This window comes from Lissotriton helveticus, chromosome 4_1, assembly GCF_964261635.1.
Source record: "Lissotriton helveticus chromosome 4_1, aLisHel1.1, whole genome shotgun sequence".
Taxonomy (NCBI): Eukaryota; Metazoa; Chordata; class Amphibia; order Caudata; family Salamandridae; genus Lissotriton; species Lissotriton helveticus.
In genome coordinates this window covers 265664050-265681597 of record NC_136063.1, presented here as the reverse complement: position 1 = coordinate 265681597, position 17548 = coordinate 265664050, and the positions used below count along the sequence as shown (strand labels likewise).

Here is a 17548-nt window from a genome sequence, read left to right as displayed (position 1 = left end):
TTTTTCTTGGAGTGAGAGGGTGGATCCCTGCTTAGGGATTGCCCACCTGTGGCAAGCCCCAAGCAGGGATCCACTGGGCAGAGGTACCATTGGAAAGGGGAGATTCACAACTTTCCAACGATACCGCTCCCATAAGAATCGACGCTCGAGGAGCTGAGATAACCCCCCCCCCGAGCTCTGATTCAGTGAAAGTGAAACACGCCCCAAGGCTTGTTTTACTTTTGTATGAAATGACATCAGCGCGCTCATCTTCCCGAGCATCCCAAGCCTGGGGGTAATGAAGAGAACCCCTCCCCAGTTTTCTTTCCATGGCTGACACCCACACTTGGGAGGGTATGCATGTGTCCTTGGTCGAAACCCGCATCAAAGGAGTTAAGGCTTGTGCAGTTATGTTTGATGTTGTTAGACTAATCAGTGAACCTCAGAAGGAACATGTCCTGGCTAGTGCAAATGTGTTGTTCATGTGTACTGTTCATAAATTGTTCCTACGATGAATGTGAGGATCGGGGATTACCATGCAGGTAAACAAATACATTGATCAGTTTTATTTAGAACAAGACAGATCCGTAGTTCTCAATACACAATCAATAGAGGCTCCAGCTTGTGAGGAGATAGACAAATTCAAATGTTTACATGGCCTGTACTTTCATTGACATATTATGTTTGTAACTAATACAATCGTCCTATTTACTTCAAAATTATGAAAACTGATCACTGTTGCTGATATCTCAATAGTTCCGAAAAGATAATGTACATCTAAGATGGGTGTCTTCAGCATCATCGTATCCCATGTAATTGGACAATTCACACATATATATTCAAATTCATAACAGTGCCTGGGCCACATGTACCACCATAGCATTTTGCAACTCGCAAATTGCGGCAAATTACGAGTCGCAATTTGCGACTCGCTAAACTTAATGTGCAACAGTGTCTGAGACACTTTTTGCGATTCCCAATGGGGTCACAAATTGCATGCCTCATGCATATATGAGGCAGTCGAAATATGCAACCCCATTGAGAATGGCTAGCATTTCCTAGGGATGGTGGCCTGCTGGGCTCAGCAGACCACCATCTCTGGGACTGCTTTTGAATAAAGCAGTTTTTTTAAAAATGCAGTCCGTTTTCCTTAAAGGGAAACAGGATGCAGTTAAAAAATAAAAATGAAACTTTTCAGTTTCATTTCTTAAGGGCAGGCAGTGGTCTCTGGGGTTGGTACATGGGCCATACGTTTTTTGGGATCGCAAATGGGCCTAATACCCCTTTGTGACCGCAAAAAATGGTCGTACTACTGGCCCTATATCTCACAATTTTCAATCAACCTGTTGTGACTATTTTACATTTTCAAATGAATTTCACTTCCATTCTTAGGGCCAGATGTACGACTGTTATTTGCGATCGCAAAAAGGTATTCAGCCCTTTTGCTACTGCAAAAAAAGGTGGTGGTATGTACCAATGCTATTTTGCAAGTCACTGACTCGTACAATAGCGTTTGCAACTCGCTATTAGGAAGGGGCATGCCAAGGGGGTCCCTTCCTAATAGCGAGTCCAAATGGTAAGTATAATTATTTTGCACCCACATTTTAGGTCGCCAAACACTCACAGTGTCCCTAAGGGACCCCTTCACCTTTGTGAATGGGTGCAAAAATATTTTTTAAGGGCAGGCATTGGTGCCAGGGAGTACTGCCTGCCCTTAAAAAATGAAACTGAAAAGTTGAATTTTTCTTTTTTGAATGCAGCCTGTTTTCCTCTAAGGAAGAAGGGCTGCATTAAAAAAATGCTTCATGTAAAAAGTAGTCCCAGAAATGGTGGCCAGCTGACCCCAGCAGGCCACCATCACTGGGAGACCTAGCCATTCTCAATGGGGTTGCAAATTGCGCTTGCCTCATGAATATTGATGTGGCATGCAATTCGCAACCCCATTGGGAATCGCTAATAGTGTCTCTGACACTTTTGTACATTGCATTTTGCGACTCACAAAGCAGCGCAATGTGCAAGTCGCAAAATGCAAGCGTCGTACATCTGGCCCTTAAAGTATTCTCTCAAGTTGGCCATGGTCACCCAAATGTCTCCTCTGGTGAGTAGAATGTCTCTGTAAATAATTATCTACATCTGACAGGAGCATATCCGAGCATTGAATAACAGAGATAAGGCACTGGTGCTGAGTCCCTCATTACAAGTGGCCTCTTAAATACAAAGGGCTGGTAACAATAGTTGACAGTTTCTTCTGAATCATTAGATTCATGGGTACATCCCAGATCTGTTTATATTCACACAGAGATGTCAGCTGCTAAAATCAACCAAACTGTGTGTAACTTCAGGGGGAGCTAATGAATTAACAGGTGAACAGGAACCAGAATTCCTGATTCATTTGGCAGTTCCCATTTCTAAGGACCACCTCAGGGATCACATTCCTAAAGAGACCCTCAGGGCCAGATTTACCGGAACGGTTACTAGCCCACTCAGATTCAGGGCACAAGATTACTTACCATCTGAAAGTACTGAACTAGAGCAAAGATCATCTGGTGAGTCGCATGGGCGTGCTAGTACATTTGAAATATTTTCCCCAAAACTCTCCACCCTGATCTCACAAGGGAGTCCTATTTCTCAGATTATAAAGGGAAAGACTGCGTGGCTCATGCTTGCAGGTCCGCACCGCTTAAGGAACTCATTCATTATTAAAGACATATTGCAAAAAAATGTAAAAATGTGATAAATACTCCACAAAAAACCCGAAAATGTATTTCATTAACATGCAGCAGCATTTCCTTATAGTACATCAAAATATATTAGTTTATTTTTTTAAATTGACAGTTTTCAAAAATGAACGTAGAAATGTTCATGCCTCCTTCCACCAGGACCACAATGCCAATAGTGAACTAAGAGGCAAGTCACACACTTTGGTCAAGTGAGGAATTGGGATTGATCCCAGGTTTTCTGATTTCACCTTGTGTAATTCTATTTCATTCCAATTTAATAATTAAGCTCCTTCCTCTTTAAAATCGATTCTCCCAAGGTAGAGATAGCAAGTAGAGAAGGCATACCCCAAGGTGTAGTAGCGGGATGGTCACTCAGATAACACAGTGTTGTCGAATCTATGACTCTTCTAGAGACAAGGGTCTTCATTTAGAGGGCAGGTCTGAACCCTCAAAATAACTCCATGACTCACTGTTCATGTCATGAACATTCTTCCCCAATGCCCACCTACCACCCCCTCCAAAGCCCCACTCTCACTTTGCTGGCATGATTTTGGCTCTCAAGCACATCACAGACCATACTTTTTGGCTGTTGGGACTATGTTTAAGAGTACCCATGTTCTGGGGGCGTGGCTAAGCACCCGATCCGAATGGCGGTGCGGCGGTAGAGCTCCGTCCACACCAGAGCTGACTGGCGGTTCGCGCTAACCAAATTTCACCGAAGAAGCAGCGCAAGATATGTGACAGCGCCAGGCTTCCAGTGTGATGACTCCCGTCGCGGCTTGAAGCCCCTATACCCGCACTTTCCAGTCTTCGTTCCGGTCGCGGCTCTGCAGCGGCCGCGGCCGCCATTTTGTCCTTCGCAGCGGCGCTTCTTACCTACGCGAACTTTCTTCACGTCTGCACTCCAGCGCCATGAAGCTTCCTGCTTTGTCTTCGCCCACTCTACCATTATGAGGACATCTTTTGACCTACACAGGTGACTTTTCTTTGCTTTTTGGCATCATAAATGGCAATTACTTCGTCTATCTCACTTCCCTCAGAACGAGCCGCCATTTTGTTTTTTGCTTCTTCTGCCCGCAATTTCCTTGCGATCTAAAATAGGAGTCACCTTTCTCCTTTGGCTACTTTGACATTTTTCTTTTGTCACATTACTTCATTGACTCTTTTTTGGCTTTTCTCTACGATCTCCTACATTTTTGGGCGCTGATTGCTCCTACTATCTATTTTTATTCCTTCAGCCTTAATTCGTGCGTCTTCTACAGTCCTTTTTACGCACGCTTGAATGGCGAATTGCTCCAGCAGGACCCCTAAGCGCAATTATATTAAAAACTCCAAACTATTCACAGCGCTAGCTCACTTAGAAGCTTCTGCACCTTCCATCGCCAGTGACACGCTGTCTAATATGGATCTTCCTTCACAGAATACCTCTAAAACCAATTCAAAGAGGTTAAAAAAGGACCCCCCCTCTCCCACGAAATCCTCCTCAGTCATCTCCATGGAATTGCCACTTGAGGAGATTAGAGCCTTGCGCCCCTACATGGAGGAGACTAATGCCAAATTGCAAACGCTAACTGACAATTGGTCTCAGATGGACGCCAGAGTCTCCACCGTGGAAAAGTCTGTGTCATCTCTTCAGGAATCTGCCACCAAGATTCTTCACATGGATTTGCAGTTGTCCTCTCTCCAGAAGCAGGTGGAGGACCTTGAAAATAGAAACAGACGTAATAATCTCCGTCTTTACGGCCTGAAAGAAGGTTGTGAGGGGAATGACCCTATCACTTTCTTCAAGTCCTTTCTGCCCAAGCTCCTGCATCTACCTGAAGACACTACGCTCAACATCCAGCGTGCTCACAGGCTTGGCCGACTCTCATCTTCTGCCTCTCCATCTACAAAGCCTAGAGGTGTCATAATGTATTTTCTCGAATACACGGATCTATGAAGGTTCTCCTGGCTGCTAAAGCTTCTCCACGCTTAACTTGGTCTGGCTCCACCCTATTCTTTGCCCAAGACTATGCCAAGGCCACTGCTATTCGACGCAAAGCCTTCCTTGACATGAGAGCAGATCTTCGGTCTATTGGAGCTAGATATGGTCTTTTTCATCCTTGCCTATTCAAAGTTACCAATAACAATAAGACCACAACCTATGAAGATCCAGTGCGACTCCGAAGTTTCCTCAATTCCTGCGGTCCTGTCAACATGGAGTTCTCCAGTTCCAGTTCTTCATCCTCATTTCCTCCGTGACTTTTCACATTGTTGTAATTGGTTCTCCTACCATCCTGCTAGCCTTCTATTCATGTTTCTTTACTCTCATTGATTGTTCATCCCCGTTCCTGTTTTTGACTAGTCTTTTTGACTTAGCTGACCCCCGTTGCTGTCTTATACATTTTTATCTATCTGTTTTATTGTCATAGTATATTTTTCATGTTTCTTCTTACCTAATCACGCTGTTCTCCTTCTTTTGCAGATCCCTATTTAGCGCCCGTCATGTCTACCTGGTTGGACGTCTCGTTGCCCCATTTTCCTGCCCTCCGTTGGTTGGCCTTACCCCCCTCGTCTCATCGTCTCATCTTCGTTTTCATCCCCTTCGTCCTCTTTCCAGATTTTGTATCCTTATTCCATCACCCTTGTAAGTGCCTACCCTTCTTCCCTTTCTATTTTTGAAATGTTTTCATCTGTTGTATCTATTCCTGATCTCGTGCCCTTCTTCACCTTGTTATTTCTTTTGGTGTCACTCTTTTTCGCACAATTTTGCTTCTTTTCGTCTATTCTCCCTTTTTTCATATGCTTGCATTATCTATCTTTTCCTCTCTCATCTCCTTTCCTCCTTTTTTCTCTCAGACTTACCTTGATCCTCGTTTCAATCTCCCTCGGGTTTGATCCTGATATTTCATCTTCACCGTTTTTCTCTTTCCTGCTGTTTCTTTCCTATTTTTACTCCTTACCTTTTGCTGAGATCCTTTTACCACGTTCTTTATTCTTCTTTTTTCCACTTACTCTCGCATCTTTTTCTCTTCATCTTCCCTCTCCATTTAGCTGTACTACGCACTTATTTGAGGCTTCTTCTTGTTTTCTTACTTCTTTCACGCTTTACTCTTTTAATATTACTTAATGTCATTACGTATTGTATCGTGGAACGTTAAAGATTTACACTCACCAATTAAGAGACAAAAAGTTCTCTCCCATTTAGCTAAACTGAATGTTGATTTTGCTTTTTTACAAGAGACTCACTTATCTGACACTGAAGCTGCAAAACTTAAAAGAGGTTGGGTGGGGGCAGTGTTTTCCGCTCCCGGTGATGGTAAGAGGAATGGTGTTTCCCTGTTAATTCGCAAATCTTTTCCTCATTCAGTTTTGTGTTCTGAATTTGATCCTGAAGGTAGATGGTTGTTTGTTAAGCTCTCCTCGAAGGGCACCTCTCTCTCCCTGCTTAATGTTTACGCCCCCACTGGCGGTAATCCCGCCTTTTGGAGCTCCTTCACCACTCGTATTACTGAATGTATAGATGACAATTTTATTTTAGCTGGTGATTGTAACTTGCCCCTTGACCCTTTTTTAGATAGGAAATCCAACTCATTTTTTGTTCCTCATAAATCTCACAAACTTTTTACACATGCCATCTCTCAACACAAACTTGTCGATGGATGGCGAATCTGCAACCCAACCTCTGAAGAATTTACTTTTTACTCCCTTGTACACCACTCGCAATCTCGTATTGACTACATCTTCCTTTCCCATCATTTGTCGCAATCCCTCACCCAAGCTGATATTGGCCCTATAATGTTCTCTGACCATGCCCCGGTACTCATTAACATCGACATTCTCCCCAAACCTATCGGACCCAAGAGATGGCGCTTCAACAATGCCCTTCTCCTCGATCCTAAATTTACTGAATCCTTCACGAACTTCTCCATTGAATTTTTTACCCTCAACGATACCCCTTCTCTACCCAAACACACCATATGGGATGCCTATAAAGCTGCTGCCAGGGACTTCATTATCAGACACGTTGCCACAAAACGTAGAGTTGCGCATAAACATACTAGTGACCTCCTACTTCAAATCAAACATCTAGAACACTCCTTCTATACCTCCCATTCCCGAGACAGCTTGAATGCTCTTGTTTGGGCCAAAATGAAATACAACAAGCAGGCTACTGAAGACGCCTCCTTATACCTGCTGAAATCTAGCTCAAAATTTTATGGTGGGAAAAATAAGGCGGGGAAAATTCTTGCAAATTATTTGAAAGTTAAACAAAACAAATTGAATATTGAATCTGTTTTTGTTACTACTTCTGTTTTACGTTATAAAGATGATGATATTTTAGAGGAGTTTTCCCGATTTTACTCTACACTCTACTCTTCTGACACCCACCCTTCTACTCACTCCCTTGATACCTTCTTTGCAGGCATTCAACCTCCCTCTAATTTTCCAGTTGATTTATCTACCCTCGATTCACCCATAACCACACGCGAATTACGTACTGCCCTCAACTCTCTCAAAAAAGATAAAGCTCCAGGCCCAGATGGATTCACGGTCGAATTCTATTTACATTTTGCCTCCCTACTTTTACCAAAAGTGCATGCCCTCATTGATTCCTTTGTATCTAGCGGTGCTTCCTCTGGCACCTTCTCTGATGCCCACATCTGTATTATACCCAAGGAAGGTAAAGATCCACAATACTGCAAAAATTATAGACCAATTTCACTTGTCAACATTGACTATAAACTATATGCCAAGTCCTTAGCTATCAGATTAGATCCTTTCCTCCCAGAACTCCTAGGCCCCGAACAATCCGGATTTGTTAAAGGCCGCTATATCACAGATAATACCAGACTCCTTTTCAACGTCCTTTCTAAATCCTCCCGTTTCAACGATTCCCTGGCTGCGATTGCTTTAGACGCCGAGAAGGCATACGATAGAGTTGAATGGTCTTTTCTTTTCTTTACGCTAAAGTGGTTTGGGTTTGGTCCCAATTTCATCACTCTCATTTCTTTCCTTTATTCCAATCCCAGAGCCGCGGTCTGTGCCAATGGCTTAATCTCATCCTTTTTCAATCTAGGTAGGGGAGTCCGTCAGGGTTGTCCTCTTTCTCCCTTTCTCTTTAATCTAGCCCTTGAACCCTTTCTCTCCAGGTTACGTCAGAATCCCCACTTACATGGCTTTCAACTTTCTCATACCCATATCAAACTAGCTGCTTATGCAGACGACATTCTCCTCTTCATATCTAACCCTTCTGTCTCTATTCCCGCTTTCCTCGCTGAAGTTCAGGCCTACTCTCAATTGTCTGGCTATAAATTAAACAACGACAAATGTGAGATCCTACCCCTCACCAAATTTACCTTTAAACCAGATTTTGCCGCATCCAACTTTACATGGAGTCCTACTCACATCAAATATCTTGGCTTGCATATTACCCCTTCTGTCTCAGATACCGTTTCACTCTGCCTCAACAAATGCTCCCAGAAACTTTCCGATCTCACTTCCAGATGGCATCCCCTTTATCTCTCCTGGTGGGGCCGGCTTGATACTGTTAAGATGATGATTACCCCAATAGTCCTTTATGTCATCTCCAATATCCCTGTTTCTATCCCGACCAAATTCTTTCGGAAAATCAACACTATTCTTTCCTCCTTTCTATGGTCCCACAAGAAACCGCGTATGTCCTTGCTCCGACTTCGTCTTCCCAAATTAGAGGGTGGGGTTAACTTTCCAAATTTTCCCATTTATCATAAGGCTTTCCTCCTCCGGCAAGCCTCCCTTTGGTTGAAGGATCCAGATGAACCATCCCCTTTATGGGTTACAATCGAACGTCTTTCCCTTTCTCCTTTTTCTTTCGCTGAATACCTTTCCTTTTCCCGCAAACCTCAATTTCTCTCTACCCCTATTCACAAACACACTGCTAAGTTACTCCTTTGCTCCTCTCCAGACCCTCCTGCCTCGGTCGCTGAATTTCTCAAGTCCCCCATCTGGCACAATAATAGCATCCTCATTAAGCAAAAACCTTTTTATTGGAAAACCTGGAGACAACGAGGTTTACTCTGGGTGTCCCAACTATTTCAAGGATCGGATTTCTTATCTTTTTCTGTCCTACGTCAGACTTTTTCACTCCCTTCTTCTTTTGCCTATAAATTCCCTTTGCTAAAAGATGCGGTCTTATCTGCCTACAACTCTCTTCCTCGATCCCCTCCCCTCTCTGACCCACCTAGTCCAGCCTCATGTCTTCACGCCTTGTTAAGCACTGGACCTAAAGCCTCTTCCATTTATCATTCTTTTCATACTCCCTTATCTCCCCGACCGAAGTCAACGGTGGAACAGCTTTGGGAAACTGACTTCAACACGTCCTGGCCTTCCTCCTTATGGGACAAACTCTGGACTAAACTTCGCAAATCTTCCAGAGCTGCCTCCCTCACACAAACACTTTTCTTTATATACAACCGACTTCTTTACACTCCATCTCTACTTCACAAGAGATTTCCCTTAACCCCAGACTCCTGTTGGTCTTGCTCCGCACCTAATGCTACACTCCTCCACATGCTTTTCTCTTGTCCTTCAACTCGCACCTTTTGGACTCAAGTCTGGGATCAAATCAATTCTATATTCCATACTACCTCTCCCTTCTCTATTGTTGACATTTTTCTAGGAAGCCTATCTCCTTCCTGCGCACATGTTGATTCTAATGTACAAATTATTGATTTATTAATAGCGGTTGCCTTTCAGCAGATAACTGTTAACTGGAAGAATTCGAACAATATTACCTTCAAAGCTTGGTGGTTTAATGTTTGCCATAATCACAGATTGGATACTGCATTTGTTTACCCTCTTACCCTAGCCCCGAAGAGACATGCCTTATGGCTTCCCATTACCCTGTATCTAGATGGCTGTGCTAAACGTTCTACCCGTTTATCTCCCTCTCAGCAAGAGGTTTCTAAACCTCCATGACTCACCTTTCGTTCCATTTCTTTCTTTTATAACTCGTTAATTTTCACAAATGCCTTTTATTTTGCTCTCCTTCGGATAGCCTCATATATTGTATATCTTTTTCCTCTTTTCATTATTGTACTGTTTCATGCATTTTCTTTTTTTTCTCCGTATTTGACCTCGACACTGATATTGTATTTTACTTTGACTTTGTATTGACACCTCTTTTATTTTAATAAACTTTATCTTGAACTTAAAAGAGTACCCATGTTCTAAATTGTTTATGTCATTATTGTTTCGCGTATTTCTACTATTTCTTTCCACAGAATCCAGCCTACCAGTGTGTGACATACTTTACGAGAGTGCAATAAATCAGTGGGTCAGGTAAAAAAACAATTTTTTAAAACATGATTAAACCAGCATCTGTACAGAGGTCCTAGTAATAAGTACACACATTATATGGCCTATTTGCATATTGGCATACTTCTCTATAGAGGTAGAACAGCAAATGAGCTTTCAATTATTAATTGTCTTAATCACACAGCATTTAGCACCTGATGGGTGCGTACACCTAAGAACATGTATACTGAATCATAGTATGTAAATGCACTGCCAGGCATCATACTGGTTGTTAAAGTTACAAAGGTGACAGTGCATTTAACAACTGGAATAGCCCCAAGACAGTGGGCTCTTATCCACCCTCTGAGGATAGACTATTCTAAACTAAACAGGGCAAAGCCAAAAAACACACCATGGAAGGCTGGTGCAGAAGGCCTCTGCCAGCACATTATTGGCCATCTGTTTATCCATTTTCTTCAATGGACCTCCCAAGATTACGATATACTAGTATAGAATTGTAGCCCACATCCGAGGGCTATACTGATTGTTAAAGTCCCAAGACATGCTGGTGGGGTTTTAATGAAGAAGAGGGCCTTTAACAACCGGTACAGTCCGAGAGCTATTACTCCCATTGAAGGAAGAATGTTCTAAATTAAACTGGTAGAAACAGAAACACAATAATGGGATGCTGGATCAGGCCTACAAGGGCCAGTATTGGCACACTACTGGAGGTAACCCACTCTCATGTCTTCAATAGAGCCCTCAACATTCCAGTGTTCTACTTTGAATTATGCATTATACAAAGCCATTGAAGTGAATGGCCTGACTCACCTGACGTTCTCGTAGCGGTGAATGTATATCTTATGAAATTGATGCTGCAAGTGCTCATCCTCTACGTTGGTCATGTCATTGATCATTTCTAGCACAACAAATCGAGGTAACACGGAGAGTACCAGCCGCTCCTGCAACAAAGCAAGATCAAGAAATTAACTTGATTCGCTAAATGGTATATGTAAAACTTATTATGGTAATGTCCCACTGTACACATAAACACTCGTTTACTGCAGTGAAGCTCAGGAGTAAGTGGTGGGGAAGGAGAGGGGAAACATTCATATATTTAGGGGTTATCAGAGAAGACATGTTTTGAGTCGCAAGAACTTTTGGGAAACAATAGCAAGAAATGTGTGTGCTTTTGCATATTGTCACATCATTTACTAATGCATGAATTTCCATCTAGTTGAAAATGAGCAGGTATGAGTTTTGCAAATTAAAGTACTCCTGGAAATATACAACAGATGCAGATGTTCAGTACTTCTGAAATTCTTAGTAAAATCCATACAACAGCTTCAAATACAAATAGTATCACTGCAGAGTAGAGTCATCACTTTTACAATGTGGTCTTTTGCAAAGTGGCAAATTGGCTGCAATCATGTATTTATAAACACTTAGCATACATTCCTTGTTTTCATCTTCAGTTATCTTTAACTAAGTGGGCACAGCACATTTAACATTATACACAATCCACAGTATTACCCATTTCTCTAGATGATAACATTACATTACAAAGACATTAAAACAAAATCGTTTAAAGCAGGTGAATATTTATAGAGCATACAAAATATGCATATGAATTGAACTTATTTATTATTATTTGCTGTTTTATAACGCGCTCCATTACTCCAGAGTATCCTGGCGCGAAAAAGAAAAAAAAAAAAAAAAAAAAACAAGCAAGTGGCCATCTAAAGGAAACATGACACTAATAGGCTGTTATAAAAAGATGAGTTTTTAGTGCTTTTTTAAATGAAACAAAATTTTCAATCGATCTCATGGAGAGAGGAAGGGCGTTCCAGGACCTGGCTGCGACAACAGCAAGCGAGTATCCTCCTAGTCGTACTCGCTGGAAGCGGGGCACACTCAAGAGGTTGCAGCCGGCTGAACGTAGCGGCCGTGTGGGGACATAGCGGCTAAATCTTTTTCTTAGATAGGATGGTCCCATGTCATGGACTGCCTTAAATGCTAAAGTGAGAATTTTAAAAGTTATCCTTTGAGCAATCGGCAGCCAATGAAGTTCCTTTAGGTGTGCTCGCACGCTTTCTCTGCTGGGAATGTTATACAGCAGCCGTGCTGTCGCATTTTGGATAATCTGCAATCGGGCAACTAAAAAAGCTGGAGTGCCGCTAAAAAGAGAGTTGGCATAGTCGAGCCTAGATAAAATTAGAGCTCTAGCAACCGACTCTCTAGCTGATGATGGCAGATACGGGAAGAACTTTCTCATGGCTTTTAGAGACCCGAAGCACACAGCAGTAAGTTTTTTTATGTGTGCCTCGAATCTCAGATCCTCTCCAAACCAGACTCCCAAATTCTTGGCAGCGATAGTAATTGAGCCTGGCTGGGGAAAATCAGACGGCCACAAGAGGTCTCTGAAATTAGAAGGAAATTGGCCATACAGCAAAATTTCTGTCTTGTCTTCGTTGCACTTCAGCTGTGCAGCTGCTAACCAGTTAAACACAGCGGAAAGGCACGAACGGACAACCTCTGTGTTAGTTGCTGCATCCTTCCAGGTAAATAAAAGCTGCGTATCATCTGCATACGCTATGATTTTTGCTCCCATTTGTTCAGCAAGCACAATAAGGGGGGTGAGAGGAAACGTAATGCAGTTAACTGCATGAGAGAACCGATTAAATGTTGTGTACATAATTGTGGAATGAGGGAGGATGCACTCTCTTTGTCCTTCAGCCTAGAGAGAGGACTTGGTAGTTCTTTATCAGTGAACATGGTGTTTTTTGAAGAGATGCATTTTTAGCTACATTACGAAGTCTAGGTCAGTTCTCCTGCCTCCACTGCCGCCAGACCATCACCGCCACCCCGCCTTCCAATACCGCCGATACCAGCAGCGGCGACACTCTAAAATGCATCCTCCTCAACGTACGCTCCGTACACAAACACGCCATGTAAATCTGGAACCTACTCGACTCTCTCTCGCCCGACATTGCCTTCTTCACAGAGACCTGGACCAAAGAATCCTCCGCCCCGACATCAGCACTGCCATCCCAGACAGATACAAGATCCAGAGGAAAGACCACCCCAACCCCCCTGGAGGGGGTCTCGCCATCACCCACAAGAGCACCCTCCACCTCACCACCTCCAGCGAAATCTTCCCCTACGCCGAACACCTGCACTTCCAGACCACCCCAAAAGCCGCACTCCGAGGGACCCTCGTCTACAGACCCCCCCAACCCCCGAACACCCTTCACCACCACCGTCACCGACTTCATCGCACCTCACTCCATCGCCTCAACAAACTACATACTAATTGGAGACCTGAACTTCCACCTAGACAACCCCAGTGACCCCAACTCCACTATCTTTCGTGACAACCTCGCCAGCATCTCGCTTACACAACTCACCAACACACCCACCCACATAGCAGTACACACCCTCGACCCCATCTTCGCAGCAGGAAACAGCGTCCACTTCAGCCACACAATGCAGCTGCCACCACTGCGTACACTTCGCTATCAACAAACGCAAGGCACCCAAATAGGAAACCCCTTTACAACGCAACCATTACATCGCACTACATTTACAACACTGGCATTACATCGCAACATCCTTTACAACGTATGTCACTACAACGCATCCATTACATTGCATGTCACTACACCGCATGACACTACATCGCATGTCACTACAACTCAGGTGTAAAATTGCATGTCATTACAACGGATAGTGGGCCCGATTCACAGAACTAACTTAAGACAAAATCCTAAACTTACTACTTTTGGTTTCCTCAGTGTTGTCTGGCGTTTTTTGGATCCGAGTGAATTTTCCGGATTCATGCCCTTATATAGGTACAATTCACATTGCCCTAATATAGGCATAGAAATCCTTCCCTTATTTAGACATAGCCCATGCACACCAAATACAGGCATGGCTACTTCCACCCGTACCAAAACGTCACAACGATTTCTTGGAAAATTGGCTCAAGCAGACAGGGACATTCCCTTGCTTGAATATTGATTTGTACAAGAACTCATGTACTTTACAAAGGACTACTATTCCCTTGGTGTTCTTTCCTGACGTAATTATGCCCGACTTTACGTCAAACTAGACACCTTAAAGGTATAACTAAGCCTTCACTTGCTCTAGCAAGACACGGTGGTTCGGAGCAGTTCGACTATCTACTTGCCCGACGCAGCTTGCTACAGCAAGTGCCGAAGAAAGCCAACCCTCCAGCTGACGCACTGATCGAGAGGCTGCATTTCTCTCGGTGAGAATCCAGCTCCAGTGTTTCTAAGCTCCCCTTGCGGGGTGTTGGGAAATCGAGTCCCGAGACTGAGATACCAGACCTCCTTCATTCTAAACTAAAGGTATGGAGGTGATTAGAACCTAGATAAACCTTGGATAGATTATTAGCAAAGAAAAACTAAACCTATGCTACAACACACTTACTCCTTCCTGCGTACTATACTTAGATTAGGCACATTGGAGTAGGCGTATTTTAGAAGCACCAGTTAAGTAATTTTTAGCCATTGTTATTTATGTATGTATTTATATATGGTTTAGAAACCATACAATGCTCTTACAGTATTATTTTATAATATTGTTCTCGCTGTACGCATTATACTTTGCAGTCTGCGTTACGATTGTAGCAGTTCACTTTTCTTACATGAGAAAGAAGACTATTCAATAAAACCTTTTATTGAAAAATGCCCATCTCTCTATTTCTCTGCACCTCTGTAGAAACGAAGCATGCACGAGTGACTGAGTGAAATACTTTTCTAATGTTTCCACGACTCTAGAGATACATTTCTTATTCTTGGGAAACAAAGTTGTCATGTTTATGCGGTTGTCAGAAACGAATCCCTTCTTGTAAATTCGAGAAAGTTTCTAGTAACCTCTGAGCTAGCCGGCATTCACTATTAAGTTTAATATATTCGATAGAGACCTACTTGACCTCAGTCCTACGTCTAATTTATAGGATATATTATTCCAATGCGCACAGCCTATTGGGAATATAGGAACTATACTACAACAGAAGGCATTTAGTAGTAGTAAAGTTAGGATTTTGTCTTAAATCTATCTTAAGTCTGTATTAAGGATGTCTTAAGTCTCTCCTAAGTTTATCTTACTTCTGTCTTAAGTCTGTCTTAAGTTTGTCTTAAGACTGTCTTAAGTCTGTCTTAAATCTGTCTTAAGTCAAACTTAAGACCAAATTCTAACTTTACTATTACTAAAGGCCTTCTGTGAATACCAAAAGTAGTAGGACAGACTTAAGAGAGACTTCACTGTCCAACACTTACCCTACTGTTGCACCCCCTGGAGTTAGAATAGTCATTTTTACCCCTACACTATCCAACACTTGCCCTACTATTGCACCCCCTGGAGTTATAATAGTAATTTTTCCACTACACTATCCAACGCTTACCTTAAATGTAATGTAATGCTATGTGTTGTAATGGTATGCATTGTAAAGATATAATGCAATGGAATGGAATGCGTTGTAAGTGTAGTTTTAAAAAAACGTTGTAGTGGTATGTGATGTAAATGTATGCGTTGTAAAGGATGTTGCAATGTAAAAACTGCAGTGTAAAGGCATGCATTGTAAACGTATGCGTTGTAACTTCATACATTCCACCCAAACCAGACCCATGCCCACCACGAAGGAACTGAAGCAAGGTTACCAGTGGGCAACTTAACTCCACTCTCACCCAAGACAACCACACCTGGGCACCCGACGCAAATGACACAGCCAGAGAACTCCACACCTGGATCTCTGACTGCACAGACGAGCTCGCCCCACTATGCAACCCCGACAGACAACGCCCCAGGAAAGCCGCCTAGTTCACCACTGCTCTCCAGGAAGCCAGACGCACCTGCAGACGCATGGAGAAGAACTGGAGAAACACCAAGACAACCGAACACCACACCACCTACAAGGACGCCATGAAGGACTACCACAACCAGATCAGAGCCACCAAGAGGAACTTCATCCACAACAAAGTCCTGGCTAACTCCACCAACTCCAAGGAACTTTTCAGTGTCAGTCAAGAATTCACCAACCCACGCAGCGAAGCCACAGACATCACCCCATCCCAAGACCTCTACAAGCTTGCAACCTATTTCCACCTCAAAATCAAAAACATCTACTACAATTTCATTGACCATCCACCAGGCACCACAGACGGCCCCACCCCCCAGAAACACCAGCCAGCTCACCATCTCCAGCTGGACACTGATCACGGCTGAAGACACCGCCTCAACCACGAAAAGCATCCAATCGGGGGCCCCCACCGACCCCTGCCCCCCTCACATCTACCCCAGAGCCACGGCCACCATCGCACCCGAACTACAATGCACCATCAACACCACCTTCAAAACAGGCACCTTCCCAGATGACGGGAAGCGCGCAGAAGTCAAACCTCTGCTCAAGAAGCCCACAGCTGACCCCAACGACTTCAAGACTAGCGGCCCATCTCGCGTCTCCCCTTCGCAGAGAAAGTTGCAGAGAAAACAGTCAATAGGAAACTGACATGATTCATTGAAGAGAACGGCATCCTTGACCCCATCCCAATCCGGATTCTGAAGCAACCACAGCACAGAGACCGCCCGCCTTGCCGCCACAGATGTCATCCGCACCCTCCTGGACCAAGACCACTCCGCTGACCTCATCCTATTTGACCTATCGGCGGCCTTCGATACTGTGTCCCACCGCACACTAATTGCCAGACTACATGACGCAGGCCTACAAAGAACAGCCCTGGATTGGATCTGATCATTCCTCACAGGAAGAAGCCAAAGGATCAGACTCCCACCCTTCTTTTCTGACCCCATGAAAATTACCTGCGGAGTCGCACAGGGTTCATCCCTGAGCCCCACCCTCTTCAACATCTACATGGCCCCCCCTCGCAGCCACAGCCTCAATATTGTATCCTACGCCGACCACACCCAGCTCATCCTCTCCCTCACCAAAGACCCCACTACTGCCAAACTCAACTTCCAGAAAGGAAAGCAAGACGTCGCAGTCTGGATGACCAACAGCTGCCTGAAGCTCAACGCCTAGAAGACAGAAGTCCTCGTCCTCCATACCACCCCTTCTGCATGGGACAGCACCTGGTGGTACTTTGCAAACTCCAGACAATACAGTACACCGCCACCAGACTCGTCCTCTGCATCCCCCGACACAAACACATCAGTCAACACCTACAAAGTCTCCACTGGCTCCCCATGGAGAAAAAAATCACTTTCAAAATCCTCACTCACATCTAAAAATGCCTAGACAATAATGGACCCACATACCTCAACGACAGAATCAGCTTCCAAGTACCCAAAAGAAACCGCTGATCTTCCAACCTCACACTGGCCGAAACCCCACGCATGCACAGAGACAGAGCAGGTGGAAGATCCTTCCCTCACACTGCAGCCAAAACCTGGAACGAGTTACCGGCAGACATCAGATAAGCCCCCTCCCTGAACACCTTCAGGAAGACCCTCAAGACCTGGCTCTTTGGCTGAACAGATCTGCGGATCCCCCCTCAGCGCCTTGAGACCCTCAGGCTTACAATTCCCTGATTGAAGTGGATGAGAAAATC

At 43.9% G+C, this 17548-nt stretch overlaps 1 protein-coding gene across 1 annotated transcript in view; it reads right to left on the bottom strand.

The window, feature by feature from the left end:
* Positions 1–17548, bottom strand: part of ADCY8 (adenylate cyclase 8) — a 1090843-nt gene that overhangs the window by 647457 nt on the left and 425838 nt on the right. The window contains exon 3 of the mRNA XM_078686748.1: positions 10788–10918. Within this exon, the coding sequence (XP_078542874.1) occupies positions 10788–10918 (131 nt within the window). The remainder of the gene's footprint in view (positions 1–10787; positions 10919–17548) is intronic.